This window comes from Vespa velutina, chromosome 7, assembly GCF_912470025.1.
Source record: "Vespa velutina chromosome 7, iVesVel2.1, whole genome shotgun sequence".
Classification (NCBI taxonomy): Eukaryota; Metazoa; Arthropoda; class Insecta; order Hymenoptera; family Vespidae; genus Vespa; species Vespa velutina.
The window spans coordinates 1,843,270-1,863,269 of record NC_062194.1 but is presented as its reverse complement, the minus strand read 5'-3'; the positions used below and the strand labels follow the sequence as shown (position 1 = coordinate 1,863,269).

General features: G+C 36.7%; 2 protein-coding genes and 1 long non-coding RNA gene across 4 annotated transcripts in view; all 3 read left to right on the top strand.

Moving 5' to 3' along the window:
- LOC124950340 (ecdysone receptor) overlaps positions 1-18,001 on the top strand; it is a 39,830-nt gene extending 21,829 nt beyond the window's left edge. Inside the window, exons 2-5 of one of the 2 annotated variants that reach the window (XM_047496876.1) lie at positions 13,612-14,138; positions 14,501-14,764; positions 15,000-15,375; positions 16,159-18,001. In XM_047496876.1, the coding sequence (XP_047352832.1) occupies positions 13,612-14,138; positions 14,501-14,764; positions 15,000-15,375; positions 16,159-16,403 (1,412 nt within the window). In that variant the 3' untranslated portion in view covers positions 16,404-18,001. The remainder of the gene's footprint in view (positions 1-13,611; positions 14,139-14,500; positions 14,765-14,999; positions 15,376-16,158) is intronic. The other variant, XM_047496877.1, reaches the window with a different exon arrangement.
- Positions 1-20,000, top strand: part of LOC124950341 (period circadian protein-like) — a 211,749-nt gene that overhangs the window by 166,514 nt on the left and 25,235 nt on the right. The gene's annotated exons all lie outside the window — the stretch shown is intronic.
- LOC124950344 overlaps positions 19,560-20,000 on the top strand; it is a 2,547-nt gene continuing 2,106 nt past the window's right edge. Inside the window, exon 1 of the long non-coding RNA XR_007101331.1 lies at positions 19,560-19,812. This is a non-coding gene — a long non-coding RNA (uncharacterized LOC124950344). The remainder of the gene's footprint in view (positions 19,813-20,000) is intronic.

The window sequence follows — 20,000 nt, the reverse complement described above, 5'->3', positions numbered from 1 at the left end:
AGGAGAGTATTCTTTCACATTTTGATGATTTCTCAAGATCGAGCTTGAGATTTGTGGCATGGCATTCAAGTAAGAAAAAGTAAAAAAAAAAAAGACGGAGGTACTGAGAATAATAATATCGTATAGAGAGTGGGACGATTCTTTTTGGATTTGTATGAAAGCCAGTCGAAATAAAGAAAGAAAATGATGAAGTAGGAGGGATGGTTGGCGGTGGAGGAGGAGGAGGAGGAGGAGGAGGAGGAGGGACGAGGGGGAATATCTAGCTCGGTTATATGTATCATTGTTTCTCATAGATTTGCCAACATTGCAAGTCCTCTTCATGTTCCTTTGTATATATAATCATTGGATGTGTGGTGTGTATGCGCGCGCGGATGTAATCGTTGTGTCCTCGAAGAAAGGAATCTTAAAAAAAAAAAAAAAAAAAAAAAAGAAGAAAAAGAACGCGTGTTTGCGCGTCGTTCCCCTAGGCAAAGTATATATATATATATATATATATAGTTATATAGATAATTATGTATGTGTGTATGTATATCTTTTGTGACCGATCGATCGACCGGCCGAGAGATTATCCGCGAAACTTAACACAATCAACGATAGTAATCTTGAGATTTACCTTTAGAAAGTTTCAAGATCGGCGAGGCCGCATTGTTATATATAAATAATAAGTCTCTTTCGACTTTGTTCAATGATACCTATTCATTTTATCTTTTATTTTTATTCCTTTTATTTCTTTCATTATATATATATATATATATATATATATATATATATATATATTTATTTATTTATTTATATGTATGTATAAATTTTTTCTCTCAAGAATCTGTTCTCTTTGAAAAAAGAAAGAAAGAAAGAAAAAAAGAAAGAAAAGAAAAATAGAAACGAAAAAAATTAAAGATCAACGTTTTATATAATATTTATAATTTCGAATATAATCGATTGCGGTACATTATTGGTTATCCAATCAGAAAGAAAGAGAGAGAGAGAGAGAGAGAGAGAGAGAGAGAGAGAGAGAGAGAGAAGGTGGTAATCTGTTGTTTGATTGATTGAAGAAAAAGCAAAAATAATGAAAGAAAGAAGATAGAAAAAGAAGGAAAAAGAGAAAAGAAATCGATTGTACTGATTGCATAGTTAGAATCGTGGAAGGAAAGGAGAAAAGAACGAATGAACGAACGAACGAAAGAAAGAAAGAAAGAAAGAAAGAAAGAGGAAAGAAAAGGGGGACAGAGTGCGGTAAGGGAAAAGAGAGGTCAGTAGGTTACTCTCACTCGAGAGAGGGCGATCGAGCGGAAGGATGGTCGATCCGGTACTACCAACGATCCGGTATTATATCGTCGTCGAGACACTTGTCGATGAAAGAGAGAGAGAGAGAGAGACAGACAGAAAGAAAGAGAGAGAGAGAGAGAGAGAGAGAGAAAGAGAAAGAGAACGACGCAATCGTAGACAGTTCAACGCACTCGCTCGACCAATCGCCGGATCGGTGAACGCGCGATATATGCGGGCGCTGTTTCGCGATTTGGTTTACCAAGAACTCGACCATAAAACCCAATTCAGTGGCCGACCTATAACAACATCCATCCATCCATCCATCCATCCATTTATCCATTCATCCATCCAACCAACCAATCGTCCGTTTATCCATCGATAGATTTCTCCAATCGTAATTTCATGAATTTCGTTGAAAATAATAATCCCCGTGTGAACGATGGTTCTCAACTTCTTTGTATTTCCTCTCTCTCTCTCTCTCTCTCTCTCTCTCTCTCTCTCTCTTTTTCTGTCTTTCTCTTTTTTTTGTTTTGTTTTTTAATTACTTTTTCTTTCCGTTGATCGGAATCGAAAATTTGAGAATTACTTTTCTCGGACGAAATTTTACGGTCGAGGGACAGGGGGAGGAAAGAAAAGTTGAGAAAGGAAAAGAAAGAAAGGAAAAGAAAAAGGAAATTATTTCCGAGGAGCTTTTTTTTTTTTTTTATTTCATTTTATTTTATTTTATTTCATATTTTTCTTTTCTTTTTTCTTTTTTTTTTCTTTTCCTTTTCTTTTTTTTTTTTTTGTCACACTTCCGTGCCTTCGATCTTTTCAAAAATCGAATTGTAAATGAAGGAAACGTGTAATCGTTGAGATTAAGAACGCTGTTATGGGTGTAAGTAAAAGGTTTATGCGATTCCTTCACGGTTCTTTTACGATGAGGATCGTGATAGAAAGCATCATAGTCGTCGTAGTCGTCGTAGTCGTCATCAGGGTCGCTCGATTTCCTCGTTAACCGGCCAAGTGGATCGCGACGTGTCTATAGTATATACATACCAATATATATATATATATATATATATATATATATATATATATATATATATATACATATAGATAGATAGATAGATAGATAGATAAATAGATATCACGGTGGTTTTGATTTTATATCGAATTCGCTATTTATGCATTTCCCCTTGGCCTTTCTCTTAGTCGACTTTTCTTTTTCTTATCTTTCATCTTTTTTCCTTTTTCTCTCCTGCATTTTTCTTGTCTCGGTATGGTTGACCCGGTAAGTCAGGAAAATGAATAATGATGTGTGCGGGGTGTCAGGGATGGGGTGGGGCTTCGGACAGCAGGGAGGAAGAATTGGTCGGAAAAGTAAGTAGGTCGCGTCGAACTCATATATATATATATATATATATATGTATGTATATGTATATATATATATATAAATATACAATATATAGACACGTGCTAACGCAAATGTGTATACTACTTGTGTATGTTTTATGTTATGACGTACGCATGTACGTATACATGTATATATTTATATATGGTACGTATGCGTTGAAACGCAGGACGTGCGTAGAATCGGTAATGAGAATTAGATTTTGTAGGTAGTACGTGACATTTCATAAGAAACATCTCGATGTAAGTAAATACATACTCTACCTAAATACTCGTGTCTCGTTTCCACTTGTTTGTCGTTCGTTCCTTCGTTTTGTTTGGTTCTTTCTTTTTTTTTTTTTTTTTTTTTTTTTTTTTTTTTTTTTTTTTTTAATTTTTTTTCTAATTTTTTTTTTTTTTTACCACTTGTTTATTACTTTGTTACTTAACTGTTATCGTATCGCATATTGTAAGCTTTGTTCTACGTTGACTAAACGAATTGTGCGATGTTTAATAGGATATAGCGAAATTTGTGATTAGATGTGTGTGTGTGTGTGTGTGTGTGTGTGTGTGTGTGTGTGTGAATGTGTATGTGTATATACCATTTACCTGTGTGTGTAAGTGAGTTGTATACGTACGACGCATTTTATCTACTTAATATTGTGTAACTACTCTGAGAGAAATTTTGGTTGAATTACAAGGGAAGAAATGGATAATAGTAATATTCGAATTAATGCTAATATTCGACGTGGTGGTAGATAATAAAATTGTATGATATATATATATATATATATATATATATATATATATATGGTAATAAAAGACGCGCGAGTCTGATTTGCGGCTTGTTATTTAATTAAGCAATAACAGTAGCAGTAGCAGTATTAGTAGCAGCAGCAGCAGCAGCAGTAGCAGCAGCAGTAACGATAGCAGGCTGCGGCAAGTCAGTGTCGCGACTAATAATAGGACTGCTGTTTTATTAGAACGTTTAAACTATGACCGCGAACGAGAAGGTTAGCTGGTCAGCGGCGTCGCAAAAGTAAATGAGCAGATCTTTAAAACGGTAGACAGACGAGCGAACAAACAAAATGACTAACTGACTGACTGACTGACTGACTGACTGACTGACTGACTAACTGACTGACTGAGTGACTGACTGACTGACTGACTGGCTGATAGATAGATAGATAGATAGATAGACAGACAGATAAACCATTTCGTTTCGTTTACGTATTTACACATATACAGTAACATAAGAGTAAAGGATGAAAAGCAGAAAAACATGTCGATCTTCTACGTTTCTTGAAAAATCGATTAGCTTTTTCCATGCATACGATCAACAAGTTACATTCAACGAATCTAATTTCCATTGATTTTTGCCTTTTAATTATTAGATTACGCGTCTCCTTCGTTTTATTTATTTATAATCGTCGATGATTCACGAAAATGTGTTTTGGTACAAACAAAATTTTGATCGAAGAGAAAGAGAGAGAGAGAGAGAGAGAGAGAGAGAGAGAGGAAGAGAGAGGGGGGGAGAGGGAGGGAGGGTGGGTGGGAAGGAGGGAGTACTCGATTTCCGTGTGTCCTTGAGATTCTTCCGTTCAAAAACACTATAACATATTTTCGTTTAGTAACGAGAATTTTCAAAATGGCGTAGTAGCACGGACATTGCCAGTTAGAAAAGCAGCAGTGATATATTCTATTTAGCTCGTGATTCGTGCGATTAAATGTGTGATGGTAGATCTAATGTGGGTTAGTAGGCGTCGAACTCGTCGTATCGACGAAACTCGACCCTGTCTCGTCTTCTTCTTTTCATTTTCTTTTTTTTTTTCTCCTCTCTCTCTCTCTCACACACACACACACACACACACACACGCGTATGCGCACACATACTATTTCTCACTTATTTTTGCTCGAATGTAAAATCGTGTCTCGTGAAATAAAATCGATGCCTCGGTGAACGAGTTAATAGAAGAGAGAAGAGAGTGAAGAAGAAGGGGGTAGGGGGTGGAGGGGGTGTGGGTGGGTTGCCTGTGTCGTTCGACGATGCAGTTCTGAAAGCGGAAGCATTCTTCTTCGTTGCTCGATTACTCCCACGCGGCTCAACAGGTTTTTTCTCTCCCACTTTCATTTTTCTCTTTCTTTTTCTTGTGCTTTTCTTTTTTTCTTTTTTTTATTTTTTCCCATCTTCCTTCTTCTCCTTCTCCTCAGAAAGAAAATCTAACGGATGAAGAATACGACGATAATAGCATTATAGAAAGAGAGAAAGAGAAAGTAGTCAATAAATGAGAGTTTAACTTTAACAATGTCCCTTAATTCACATACGTGTTTTATAGATTTAACGACATTTTGAATAAGACAAAAAAAGAAAAAAGAAAAGAAAATGAACAGTTTTGTCTTCCATATTTAACCAAATGGCCGATGTGTTTCTTTATTGATCGAATGATCAAATACGTCTTGTTATTTAATTATTAAGCGAATTTTTCTTGGAATTTCTCATATATACACCTGGATATTGCATTGGTAAAAAAAGAAAGAATATTATAATTTAGTTTGGAGTGTCTCTTAATGTCACGTCTTCTTTTATACATCGGACGCCATTATTGTCAAGATAACCGTCTATATTTGAGCGAACAAATCATTATTCATATATTATCTTATTAAATGGATTTAATTATATACGTTCTCTTTTATTGTTAATTATTTATAAACGGATTGTTTTTAGAAATTTTTATTGAAAAAGAAAAAAGAAAATAATAATAATAAATAATTTTCTTGTTTCCTTCCTTTTTATATATTTTACATATTAGGTCAACGCCGATGATAAATCTATAATTTCTAAAGGGTTTAACTTCTTAGAAGCAGTACGTGTGGGCTTCCTGTTACTCTCTATCGACTTATAAATTCCAGGAGCTTTCGACGTGTTCAACGAGTATTTTGATTACCATGTAATCTCATTACTTTTACCAATCGTTACGTTCGACGCTTGTATATTTACCGTGTAAACGCGATGTTAATTTATCCGTTGTTGTTCATAATCGATCATGTCATTTATTTATAAAATAAATAATCAAACCAGACAGCAGAAAATATTTAGCCTTAATTTGTATATACGTGTACGTGAATCAATAAACTTATCAAAAAAAAAAAGAAAAAACAGAAAAAAGAAAGTAAAAAAATAGAAAGAAGGAAAAGAAAAAAAGAACAGCAAAATGGCGGAACTCCTTAGGACATATTTGCTCAGACATTACGCGTGGAACGTAATTTTGTTAAATTTGCATTTAATTATTTGAAAATATTTATTACTTTCCTTTAATATATATAAGTCGTTAAATGTGTGTGTGTATATATATATATATATATGTATATAGGTAATTAAGCTTACAGAACAAATGGTACAACAAAATGGCGGAGCTTCTCACATTCTATCTCGTGATACATAATATACAAAAATGTGATATATAATTAAAAAAAAAAAAAAAAAAAAAAAAAAAAAAAAATCATTTATTTCATTAGAATATTTGTTGTTCCTCTCTTGTCTCTTATCTTCGACATCTTTTTCTCACCTTTTATCCACGGTACACTTTAGCACTGTGGTCGACTCTCTCTCTCTCTCTCTCTCTCTCTCTCTCTCTCTCTCTCTCTCTCTCTCTCTCTCTCTCTCTCTTTCTCTCTTTACGGTTCGTAGCTCGAGCGAAGAAGCAGAGGCAGCGAACGAGTGCGAGCGCGGCTCGCATATATACCACATATATACATATATATACGCATACACATATACGCGTAGAACGAGCTGCCGCAACGGCAAGGCCAGGGCCGAGAGCGGTTGCTCGTTTTCTTGCGCAACCAGATTTCTTCTCGGATTCCACGCTCGCTCTAACAATCGCCGGACGACTCTCGGCACACACTCATGGCACACACTCACGACATGGCCGTTCTTCTCTTATATGGCGTTTATATCCGATGAGACGGAGATATACCTATCTACCTACCTATATATATGTATATACATACTTGTGTGTGTGCGTGTGTGTGTGTGTGTGTGTGTGCGCGCGCGATGTGCGTATAATACGTATACATGAAATACAATACATAAGACTGAGAAAGAGATCTCTCGAAGAATTCCGCCATTTTGTTGATGAAAGTGTATCCAGTTACAAAAAAAAAAAAAAAAAAAAAAAAAAAGAAAAAAAAAGTAATGTAAATAATATATATATATAAAATTATTTACTTCATGATATGAAAATTGTTTTCATTGGATATTTCAACGATCGTAACGACGATCTTATTAGATCTTTATGGATACTTTCTGATCTAAAAATTTATCAGAGGAGTGTCCAAACTCTGTATCTTGAAGTTTCTGTCGCTTTTATCGTTTCTAGAGCTCAAGGATAGCGTCGTAAAACGTTACGGTATTCGCCCGAATAGTAGAGAGAGAGAGAGAGAGAGAGAGAGAGAGAGAGAGAGAGAGAGAGAGAGAGAGAGAGAGAGACTGACTCGTTTAAAAGCGCCTTCGCACACACATACATATAAACGAACACATTTCTCGCACACATTCGCTTTATAAACTTATTTTACGAGGACTTAGAAACCTTCCTACGGTTGCACAATTCGTCGGCAAATCACATCGATAAAACGTTTTTAAAGCATCCGACTAAAAACGTGTAAAGATGCGTGGTGATACACGAGAGAAACTATCCGAGTACAATCCGATCGTTTGACTTATTTGGTAGAGAGGATAATCTACGTCACTCGTCTACGTCGCCGTAGTCCACGTTGGCGTGATATTTCTTTCGTTCTTTCTTTCCTTCCTTTTTTCTACATTGTTTCCCCTCTTTCTTTCATTCTTTTTAATTTCTTTTCTTTTTACTTTTTTTTTTTTGATTTATTTATTTATTTTTTTTTTGTTTGTTTTTTTGTTTTTTTGTTTTCGTTTTTTGAGAAGAACGTGCGGAATTTAAAAAAAAGAAGGATAGAAGGAATGGAGGGAAGAAAGAAAGATGGAAGGAAAAAAGAAAGAAGCAGAAATTTGTGACGATATTAAACGAGTAGTGGTCGTTTCTATATCCTGACCTTACGTAACAAAACTCTCTACAATGATTTCATTTTGGACTGGATTGCGAACGGGGAAGGAAGAGAGTAATAGTGGTGAGGGATAGCAGGCGGCATGAAAATCAAGAACACTCTAGAACTTCGATCACGAACCACAAATCGATTGTTCTTATTAATTATTAATTGAAACGCTTGTTAAGTGTAAAGCTACAATATATATATATATATATACATAAATGTATGTAAATACATAACGTGCATATTTTCAATTAAGTATACATAAGTGTGCGACGTGTTTATTCACTTAAACGTGTCACGTTTATATTAATTGTTAAAAATATGTGAAAGGATTTAGAAAAAAAAAAAAAACGATGCGATACGAATTTAAAATCGAAATAATTATTTATTTATTTGTTTGTTTGTTTGTTTGTTTGTTTGTTTGTTTATTTTACATTAATTCGCAAGATCTTCGATATACGATTAAGTTATTTACGTTTAATATGTAAATACGTAATAGATAGTTACACGTACGTACGTATACACAGGTATGTTACATTTTTGTTCCAAAGTTTCTTGGCATATATATTATTTCTCTGATGGTAGTCAGGTTATAAAATGACGACACGTGGTAAACATAAAATTCTAAACGCATTTCTAATAAATAAACTTACGGCAAACTTTTTTTTTAGAATTTCACGAAACGCGAGTACTTATTTAGTTACTTATTTATTTACTTTACCTCTAGGTAAAAGTGAATGATATAAAATGTCCCGGGGACCGTAACGCGCGTTTCCGCGTACGTTCGTTCGATGACAATAAAGTTGAATAAGCATTTGAGAATTCGAAAGGGATACCGACATCGGTCACGGTGTGTGTTCTCTTTCTTTCTCTTTCTCTTTATCTTTTTGTGTATGTATGTATGTGTGTGTGTGTGTGTGTGTGTGTTCTATGCTCGAACATGTGGATACTTAAGTGGAACGAGTAAAAAGAAGATTCTTAACCTCACAATTATTTTCTTGGGAATATTTTTTCTTTTTTAATTTCTTCTTTTTTTCTTTTTCCTCATGATTCATCATCGTCCAATGAAAATGATTCATCGATTAAAATGTTGGGATTGGATGGTATAGAAAGAAAAGAAAATTGATCTCGAGCGATTATTTCATATCTTTTCAATATGGCGTCTCTTCGTTTAAAACGTACAATTCAAGATGGCGTACGTAGAAATGAGAAACTCTATCTATCGAAGGGGAAAGGATATGTAAACAATTAAAAAAAAAAAAAAAAAAATGAATAAATAAAAAAAATTGAAAAACTACGGATATTATCTATGTCATATTAAAAGTAGATATATTAAAAAAAATTTATATACTTAAAATCTCTCGGATTCAACCCCACGAGGATATAGATATGTATATATGTATATATGTATATATGTATATATGTATATATGTAATACCACGAATTTCTCAACTACTATCGTATGCGATCATGTCAACTTTGTTGAAACACCTCGAGGTCATCATCCTCCATAAATCCTTCTCTTTTTCTCCTATTTATTTTCTATCTCTTTCAAATACATGAAAAATTCCGAAACTTGAAATTTTGTTGGCTATTTTAAAATGAAGAACAAAAAGAAGAAGAAGAAGTAGAAGATGATGGTTATAGTTTTAGCGATTCTTCTTTTGTTCAAAGAATAACAATCAGAAAACGAGAAAAAAAAAGAAGGAAAAAAAAAACAAGAACAAGAAGAAGAATAAGAAGAAGAAGTAGGGGAAAACGAGGGATTATCAAATTAGCAAAAGAGAAGAAAAAGGATAATAATAATATATATATATAATAGAAAAAAGATGTAGGAAAATCGAAAGAAGAGGAAATAGAGTAGAAAAGAGAGAGAGAGACAGAAAAGGTAAGAATTCTTTACTGTGAGTTCGTGTGTGTGTGTGTGCATGTGTGTAGGTAAAGCGAAAGAGAAGGCCGCTTGCATATACGTACACATTGACGTAGTGTCTACGTGGGCCGATAAACATACACACACACACACACACAGAGAGAGAGAGAGAGAGAGAGAGAGAGAGAGAGAGAGAGAGAGAGAGAGAGAGAACGGCCCCGCGAGAGAGCCGAGCTCAGAGTCAAGGCCGCTCAGTGCTCCGCCGTGAGAGAGCTACTAACCAGCACGGAAACCTTGCTGAGAGAAGAGAGCCCCTAGTGGGAACTGGGAACTGGGAATGACGACAACGACGAAGACGACGAGTACGACGAGGACGAAAACGACGAAGAAGACGCGCAGACGAGGAGGAAGAAAAAAAAATGTCGAGTTACTACATACATATATACATATTAGTATATATGTATGTGTATATAAGCTAATAATGAACACTTTGAACAAGATATTTCAATCGAAATGATCTTCGCCGCTCGAAAGTGATTTTTTCTTTTTCTTTTCTTCTTCTTCTTCTTCTTTTTTTTTTTTTTTTTTTTTTTTTTTTTTAAAAAGGCCCCCGCCTCTTTTTTCTTTTTTTTTTTTTTTAACGCGCGTAAACTCATCACGCGAGACCTGCTTCCGTCAGCAACAACAATAACAACAACAATAATTCATGGAATGGGGTTTTGAGAAGGGGCACAGGATTTTATAGGAGTTCTCGTGGAAAAGCGAACGAATGTTTTTACGTAGAAATTTCTCGTTTATTTTCAATCTTTTTTTTTTTTTTCTTTTTTTTATTTTTTTATTTTTTTCCTTTTTTTCTTTTGATAAAGCCATTAGAAATTTATCGACAGTAAAAGGACGTTGTTTTATAAATGGCGTCGTCGTAGCTCCTTCTCAGATCACGCAATGCTATTTGTACGACTTTTCTTTTTTTTTTCCCCCCCCCTAAAAATCCCACCTAGCCATAATGGTAATGGTAATGGCGGTGATGAACTCTTATTACTTCTCAAAAATGAGATAGCTCGAAAACGCGCGGGTGTGGTGTAAGAATAAAACCGATCGGTAATCTATGTAAGTTTCTATGTTGGCAGTAAAGAGTGTTCTCCCTACGTCTTGTATCCTCGTTAAAAAAAAAGAAAAAAAAAAAAAAAATAAATAAAAAAAAAAAAAATAAAAAAATAAAAAAAAAAAAATTCTTTCAAAGTTATTAGAAAGTTCTCAATCGTGCATATAGAGTCGTTTTAATCTCATCGTTCAAATCGTTCTTCCTTGGGTCGTTGGATCGTTCTTCTTAGATAATGTAAAACAACGAAATTAATTTGCGATAATTTAATTTGATGACGGGAATAAAATTTAATCGAAACGAGCATCGTTAAATATTCGCTAAATTAATAATATAAATAATTAACGATAGAAAATATCTTTCGTGTTATTTATTATTTCGTATGAGGGGGGGGGGGATTTAAACTGGTTGAGAACCTCTGCCACGCTCCGTTCTCTCCCTCTCTCTCCCTCTCGCTCTCTCTCTCTTTCTCTTTCTCATCTTCGGTGTTCCGCATCAGCAAAAGAGAGAGAAAGATGAATACACCGCGTGCTCTCTTCCGCGGCCTCTAGAAGCCGAAGGAAAGTTACTGACCGCTTTGAAAACATTGACTTGGAACACTGAGACACTGACCGGGCCAAGTGGTCACTCGGTTATCATACTTCTTCCATGTTTCTTCTTCGACGCTTCCGAACGTTTTCTTTCGTTTATCATAACGATCGTACTTTTCAAATCTTGTTCTAATTTGTCATCGTTCACTTTTAATTCCTTTCTTTTTGTCGTTACATTGAAAAAAAAGGGGGGGGGGAAAAGAAAGAAAAGAAAAAAAATCCCTATCATAAAAAATCCCCTATAGAGTATTTCGAACGCTTTGTTCTTCTTGATTGCTAGCTAACAAACAAACAAACAACAAACAAAATGAGGAGGAATAGCAATAAAAAAAAAAAAAAAAAAAAAGAAAAAAGAAAAAGAAAAAGAAAAACCAAAAAAAGAGAAACGAACGTAAGGACGAAATAAAAATGTCGAAAGATTAAGAAGAAAAGAAAAAGGAAAAGAAAAAAGGATCTCATTAGGGTATTGGGCGATACTTAAAAAGGGTCAAGTTGAGAATGACTGTTTATCCTATTCTATCCATCCATCCATCTATCCATTTATCTATCGAGCACGGTAAAGCGGAGCAAGGTACGCGATTCGCTCGAAGCTACAAGGACGCGCGTTCCTTCTTGAATTGCTTGAAGAGGAATAGAGAGAAGAGGAGGAGGAAGGAATAGTAGAAGGAGAAGAAGAAGAAGAAGAAGAAGAAGAAGAAGAGATAATGCATCGAAGGAAGAAGATACTATAACAGAAAGAGATAGATATAAAGAGAGCAAACAGGCAAATAGGGAAGGGGCCCCGTCACGTCCTCGATCCGTACCTGGCTATCATCCTGATGTTTAACACACATATACATGGATGGATAGATAGAGGTTTCTCAGTCAGTCCTCTTTTACCTACTACTATTACTATTACTACTACTATTACTACTACCACACTACTACTACTACCACTACTACCTGTTGCTATGTCTCTCTCTCTCTCTCCTCTTGATATATATGTATATATCTACCTGACAGATAGAGTTGTGTGAGAGGAAGAGGGAAACAACAAATATGTACATACATATATGTATATGTATATATATATATATATATGTATACACACAATACAGATAAACAGATCGGGCCCCGTACTTTCACCGACCGTGACTTCTCTATCGCTTTGCGCGTTCCACTCGGCGAGTTTCACAGATAAAAGGGGGTAATAGAGACGCGTGACGATGTGTCGCCACGTAGGTTACTGGAACCCACTCACCACGATCCAATCCAACCGAAGAAGATGAAGAAGAAAAAGAAAAAGAAAAAGAGAAGAAGGAAAAGGAGGAGAAGGAATCGTTCCTTACAAACCTGTACGTGAAATCCGCGAGTTACAACTATGCGAGTGTCAACCATAATTCCTCAAACAACCTTCGTATGCGCGCACGCGCACGCGCGCTCGCGCGCGCGACTAGCAAGCAAAAGCTAACCTGTTTCTATATCTATATGTGTCCTTTATGCGTTGCACGCGTAATGTAACATAACGTAATGTAATGTAATGTAATGTAACGTAACGTAATGTAATGTCATGTATCGTAATAACCGGAAATTTCTCACGTAGCCAAGTTAGATGCTGGATTGCAAAAGAATATTTTATTCCACGTTGGATAGTTGGCATACTCAACGTTTGTACTTGCTAGTATATATTAATCTCTCTCTCTCTCTCTCTCTCTCTCTCTCTCTCTCTCCCTCTCTCTCTCTGTCTCTGTCTCTCTCTTTCTCTGTGTTTCTCCATTTCTATTTCTGTCTCTCTCTTTTTTTTTTTTTCATACGCTTAAACTTTCGATTCGTCATGATCCGTAATCTTTGATCCTTCCTTCTTTCATTCATTGATTCGTTCGTTCGTTCGTTCGTTCGTTCGTTCGTTCGTTCGTTCGTTCATTCATTCATTAATTCCTACATTCGTTTCTTCGTCTCTTACTTTCAAACATGTACAATTTATAGAGAAACTCGTACCTATCGTATTTATCGCAGAACTTATCTGATACATAATTTACTCGAGATAAAAATAATTTTGAATATGATTTAAGCGAGTAAATGGTGGATTAGGGAGAATGGAATTGTATGGATGATGAGAGAGCATACAAAGTTAATAGGAGTGTGGTTGAGGGGAGGACAGTAGTGTGAAGGGTGGAATGGTTTTGAAATGAATAAGAACGATAAATGATTTAATCGTATAATACTTCTTAGGCGCTCTTGATATCGGATTAAATGATGAAAAATAGAAAATAAAAGAAAATGAAAGCCGTATTTTTGTATATGTTAAATTAGATTTCAATCGAAGGGATTAAAAATTAATGAACGATCACATTTTATTCTGATTACAGGCAGGGATGAGCTCTCGCAGCCGGGTTCGCTTAACGGTTACGGAAGTAGTGGTGGTGGTGGTGGTGGTGGTGGTGGTGGTGGTGGTGGTGGCGGCGGAGGAGGAGGAGGCGGCGGTGGAGGAGGCGGCGGCGGCGGCGGCGGAGGTGGTGGTGGAGGAGGAGGTGGCGGAGGAGGACCTGGCGGTGGCGGCGGTGGTAATGACGGTTGCGACGCAAGGAAGAAAAAAGGTCCAACGCCGAGACAACAGGAAGAACTCTGTTTGGTCTGTGGTGATCGGGCTTCTGGTTATCATTACAATGCACTTACCTGTGAAGGTTGTAAGGGTTTCTTTCGGCGCAGTATAACGAAAAATGCGGTTTATCAGTGCAAATATGGGAACAATTGCGAGATTGACATGTATATGCGCCGTAAGTGTCAGGAGTGCAGGCTGAAGAAGTGTCTTACGGTTGGCATGAGGCCGGAATGCGTTGTACCGGAGTATCAGTGTGCGGTCAAGCGGAAGGAAAAGAAGGCCCAGAAGGTAGGGGTAAGATTTTCGTCATCTTTCGACATTACCAAATTTCGTCGGGCAGTGTTCTTGAAGATATATTGGTAAACGTCCGAATGTTTGTTGTATACCCAATTACATCGTATATACAATCTGAGATATTATTTCTATCGAATCTATCGCTTCATTTTCTACGGGATCAAAATTAATTATTATTGTTTTTTTTTTTTTTTTGTTATTATCATTATTATCATTATTATTATTATTATTATTATTATTAGTATTGATTTTTTTCTTTCTTTCTTTCGGACATTACCAGTCCCCAACCCCCGATCTTCACGTTTTCCTTTTCTCAAATGAGAGATGTATTTTTTCACTTACGTATTTTCTTATTCGATCAGGAAAAGGACAAGCCGAACAGCACGACGATGAACGGCTCGCCAAGTAGCGTCGGTGGTATGGGCACCGATCAAGTAGGCGTGAAGATCGAACCGGCGGAGGCAGAATCGTTGTCGATGTCCGGTAGTAGCGGTATCCTCACCCCAGTTAGCCCTTATAGCTGCGTAAAGCCTATCAGTCCCGAACAGGAGGAGCTGATACATAGGCTCGTTTATTTCCAAAACGAGTACGAGCAACCAAGCGAGGAAGATCTTAAAAGGATCACGGTATTTGGAATTTATTTTTGTATTGTGCTGATAAATTAAAAAAAAAAAAAAAAAAAAAAAAATAAATAAATAAAACTGACGATTCGCGTGTATAGATACACATTGCTTATTGGACCGTCTGTTGCATAAATTAATAATAATATTAATAATAATAATATAATAATAATAATAATAATAATAATAATAATAATAATTTTTTCTCTCCTTTTTCTCCCCTTCCCCATTTTTTGTTTAGCATCAACCGACGGAGGGTGAAAATCCCAGCGATTATAGGTTCAGGCACATAACAGAGATAACGATATTGACGGTGCAACTGATCGTCGAGTTTTCGAAAAGGTTACCCGGTTTCGACAAGTTGATGCGCGAAGATCAGATAGCATTGTTAAAGGCGTGCTCGAGCGAGGTGATGATGCTGCGAATGGCAAGAAAGTACGATGTACAAACGGACAGCATAATATTCGCGAATAATCAACCTTACACGCGCGACAGTTACAACGTTGCTGGTATGGGCGAGACCATAGAGGATCTTTTACGTTTCTGCCGGCAAATGTACGCGATGAAGGTCAACAATGCTGAATACGCGCTACTTACGGCCATCGTAATATTTTCAGGTATGAATAAATTGATAAAATTAATAATCCATCTCCCTTATTCTCTTTCTCCTCTTTATCAGCCCCCTCAACCTTTTTCTCTTCCTTGAATCTCAAGATATCCCCCCCCTCCCAACAAAAAAAGAAAAAAAAAATAGAAAACTTAAACGGAACTCTTTGACATATTATTGTACGATTATCTCTTTATTAGTCCTCGAGTAAAGTTTTGTTTTTCCCTTTTTTTTTTTTTTTTTTTTTTTTTTTTATACTACCTACCTAACTATCCGTTCTTATGATGTATATGGAGAAACGAGTTTTTAAGTTTTGATCGATGAATTCAGGAAAGTAAGATTAAACGAACAATATACATACGTTTCGGAGAACTACTGTATAACGTATAAATGGCGAAGGAGGATACTAGTAAATCGATCGAAACTGATGGAAGCATTACCGGGGCCAATCCCATCCTTCACGTTGCTAGATAACGTATCGAACGTACCTTCTACCCGTCTCGCCTTGATTTATCGATCGGCTTATATAAATACCTCTGGATTCTGTTGAGCGCAGAGAAACAGAGAGAGAGAGAGAGAGAGAGAGAGTAGGAGAAAGATTGGTCCATTTTGAATATGCCTTATCTTTTGTTGTTGTCCTCCTCTCCCTCTTACCATACATTCCTCCTCCTTCACTTTAGTAAATGGTACATATACGATATAAACATATATATATATATATATGCGCACATATGTCTCATTAAAAAATGTTTTGTATATTTTCGTTTTTTTTTCTCTTTTTTATTTTTAACAGAGAGGCCAAACCTGATGGAGAGCCGGAAGATCGAAAAGATGCAAGAGATATATTTGGAGGCCCTTAAAGCGTACGTCGACAATCGTCGTAGACCGAAGTCCGGTATAATATTCGCCAAGTTGTTGTCAGTATTGACGGAACTACGGACCCTCGGCAATCAGAACAACGAGATGTGCTACAGTCTAAAGTTCAAGAACAAAAAGCTGCCAGTTTTCCTCGCCGAGATCTGGGACGTGGGGACCTAGTTTCCTCGTTGCCGATCACCGGTTTGCGCGCCGGTCGGCTGAATGTGTCTGTTTTATTCGAAAATTGTGGTGGCTCGCGCGCATCGACGCGACGACACGACGAGCAAGTGCAAGAGCAAGTGCAAGAGCAAGTGCAAGTGCAAGAAGGACGAGCAAGAACAAGAGGAAAAGGAAGAGGGAAGAGGAAGAGCGCAAGATGACTAGGAACGGTGGAGTAGTGTGCGAGCGAACGAACGATGCTACACTTAGCTAGCGAAAGGAATAAAAGAAGAAGAAGAAGGAGAGAGAGAGAGAGAGAGAGAGAGAGAGAGAGAGAGAGAGAGAGAGAGAGAGAGAGAGAGAGAAAGGAGATAGAAAACTACAAGAAGGACGATATGCTCGACTCCTGTACTAGTGTGCACCACTATGCCACTGCCTCTCTCAGGCATTTCGCGATTCGACTTCTTCGTGGGCTTCTTTTGCCTGTTCATTCGTTATACAAAAAAAAACCACACAACAACACAAATAATAATTTTTGCTTTCTTCGTCGACGATAGAGCGAGGAGAAGGGGGGGATGGTTGAGGAGGAGGAGGAGGAGGGAACGGGGATCGTTGTTGTGTTTGTCGATCGACGGTCGACGTAGCCTTCTTCGTGCGAGTATGAGTGGTAAGAGAGAGAGAGAGAGAGGGGGGAGGATAGGTGAGGAGAGGGAGGAATCATCGTCGAGAAATAATAATGATGATGTTGATGATGAATGATGATGATGATGATGATGTTGATGATGCTGAAGGCGAGAACGACGAGGACGACAACGATGAGAAGAAAATAAAGTAGATCGGATGATGATATCTACTTGTTGATGGAGAAAAGGAAGGAAAAGAAGGTGAAAAGTATAAACAAAAAAAAAAAAAGAAAAAAAGAAGGAAAGATAGAAAGAGACAAAGGGGATTGAAACCACGAGGTGTCTTTGGTTTCGTAGAAGAAGAACAAGAAGGCAGTGGCGAGGCACCCAGGCTGTGATACGTAGAGACAGTACAGAGACTATATAAGGATTTAACTACAGTTATATTATTACTATATCTCCTACCTGACTACCCCTTTGAAATCGATATGTAAATGTAAAACGTGTTATGTATAAGGCATGATCCATAGGGCGCGATGTGTTGTTTAACCGAGAGTATAAGGATGATAAAAGGAGGTGTTAGATAATGATGGTAATGGTGATTATGATAATGATAATGATGATGATAATGATGATGATGGATTATAATCGTATGTTGATCAGAGAGAGAGAGAGAGAGAGAGAGAGAGAGAGAGAGAGAGGGAGAGAGAGAGAGAGTGTGAGAGAGAGAGAGAGAGAAAGTGTGCGTGCTGATTAAGAGAAAAACAAAACAAAACAAAAATAATAAAAGCAAAAAAAAAAAAGAACTAAACACGGTGTGGTACCTTTTACGCGTCTGTATTTCCGCGTGCGTGTTTGTTGTTCTCTATTATGCGCGTGTTCTTTGTGTGTGTATATGCGCGAGTGTGCATCTGTCTTCTTCTTTTCGTACGATTGCAACAAATGAGAGAGAGAGAGAGAGAGAGAGAGAGAGAGAGAGAGAGAGAGAGAGAAAGAGAGAATGAAAGAAAGAAAAAGAAAGGGGGAAAGAAAAATTTTTGCCGTGCCGGAGACGAGTAAATAAAAAATGAATAGGAATGAGAAAACGAAAACGTAAAAGTAAAAGCAAAAAAAAGAACAAAGAAATAAAAAAAAAAATAAAAAAAAAAAAAATAAAAATTTACAGAGGAAACAGAAGAAAAGAGTGCGGGAAGGATAGGAAACTCAGTGTTGTTGTTGTACGGCGTTTCGGCGGGCCGCTGTTGAGCAGCGCCGTGTTGAGATTGAGAAAAGAATGAGGAGCGATGATGGTGGGGGGGGGGGCAGAGAGGTGGTCGACGAGAGAATGTGAATCGAGCGCGAAGATAAAAATACGATATACATAATAAATACCATAGAGTCTATTATATCACACACATAGCATAATATATTGCTAGCATCTACGCTGTTTGTACGACGAGACAAGAGTTGATGATGATTATGATAATGGTGATGATGATGATGATGATGATGATGATGATGATGATGATGATGATGATTATGATGATGTTGATGTTGATGTTGAAAAGGAAAACAAAAAAAAGTAAAAAATATCTGGGAAGGATGGTGCAAAAGAGAGAGAGAGAGAGAGAGAGAGAGAGAGAGAGAGAGAGAGAGAGAGAGAGAGAGAGAGAGAGAGAGAGGGTGCGATGGAGGGAGAGAAAGAGAGAGAGAGAGAGGAATGAATATTGTGTGAAAGAATAAGAGAGAGAGAGAGAGAGAGAGAGAACATTAGAGATTTGATCGAAAAGAATGTTTTGACCATAGGGGGAATGTTACGCGAAAAGGGCTAAGAGAGATTGAGGATTGTTGAGAAGAGGTGATGTGAGTTTGATATAAAAAAAGAAGAGTAGCAGAGTAGGAGGAAGAAGTAGAGAAAGTGAGAGATAGAGAGTGAGAGAGAGAGAGAGAGAGAGAGAGAGAGAGAGAGAGAGAGAGAGAGAGACATGGTCGACGAATAATGTAGTAGACAATGTAGGAAGTTAAGTACGTAAGCGAGGCTAGTTGGTAGTAGGTTGTAGTAAATCAGAGTCAAGCTAGAATAGGTGACCGAGTCAAGTGCAAAGCCTTGTGCCTTCAGCAGCGCGGACATCGGCTCACCGACAAACGAGAACGTGAAATTCAACCGTCCGTTTTAATTTTTTAATAAAATCAACAAAAAAAAAAAACGTAAAATATTGTAAATCCGAGTACGGAAGGAGTTCGTTAATGTAACGTTATTACTAGGCGATGAGAGAGAGAGAGAATGTTTGAAAGGTAAGAGAGGAAGAGAAAAATTGAAAGAATGAGAGAGAGAGAGAGAGAGAGAGAGAGAGAGAGAGAGAAAGTGTGTGTGTGATAAAAAAAAAGGGCGTGTGAAAGAATAATCGATTTAATAAGAATGAAAGTTATAAGATTGTGTAGATAGAAAGAGGGTTGAATCAGTGGGAGAACAAAAACAAAACAAAAAAAACTAAACAAAGTATAAAAGAATTATGATATATATTCGTCTGAATGGATTGTTTTTCTTTTTTTTTTTTCTCTCGATCTTTTTTTTTTTTCTTTGAATTCTTTTTTATTTTCCTTTTTTTTTTTCAATTTTTTTTTCGATTCTTTTTCTCTCTATTTTTTTTTTTTTTCTTCTTTCAAAGATACAAGCAAATGTTGAGAACAAAATAGAAAACATAACAAGAGGCTAAAGGTTAGGGAAACTCTATGACACACGCGCAGGTTCCTCCAGACGTCTCTTTTAAAAGCTTTGATATGCTGCGGACACGATTTCTTAGAGAGAGAGAGAGAGAGAGAGAGAAGTTACAAGAAAATAAATTGCATATATATACTGGATGGAAGAAAAAGGTAAAAGAAAAAAATAAAGAGAGAAAAGAAAAATTAAAGTAGTAATGTACAAAGGTTGACCTGACCTGACTGTCGGTAAAGGAGCCATTTTGTTTTAAAATTACACAAGCACCCGACCGTCTTTATTAATAAAATGGCGTAC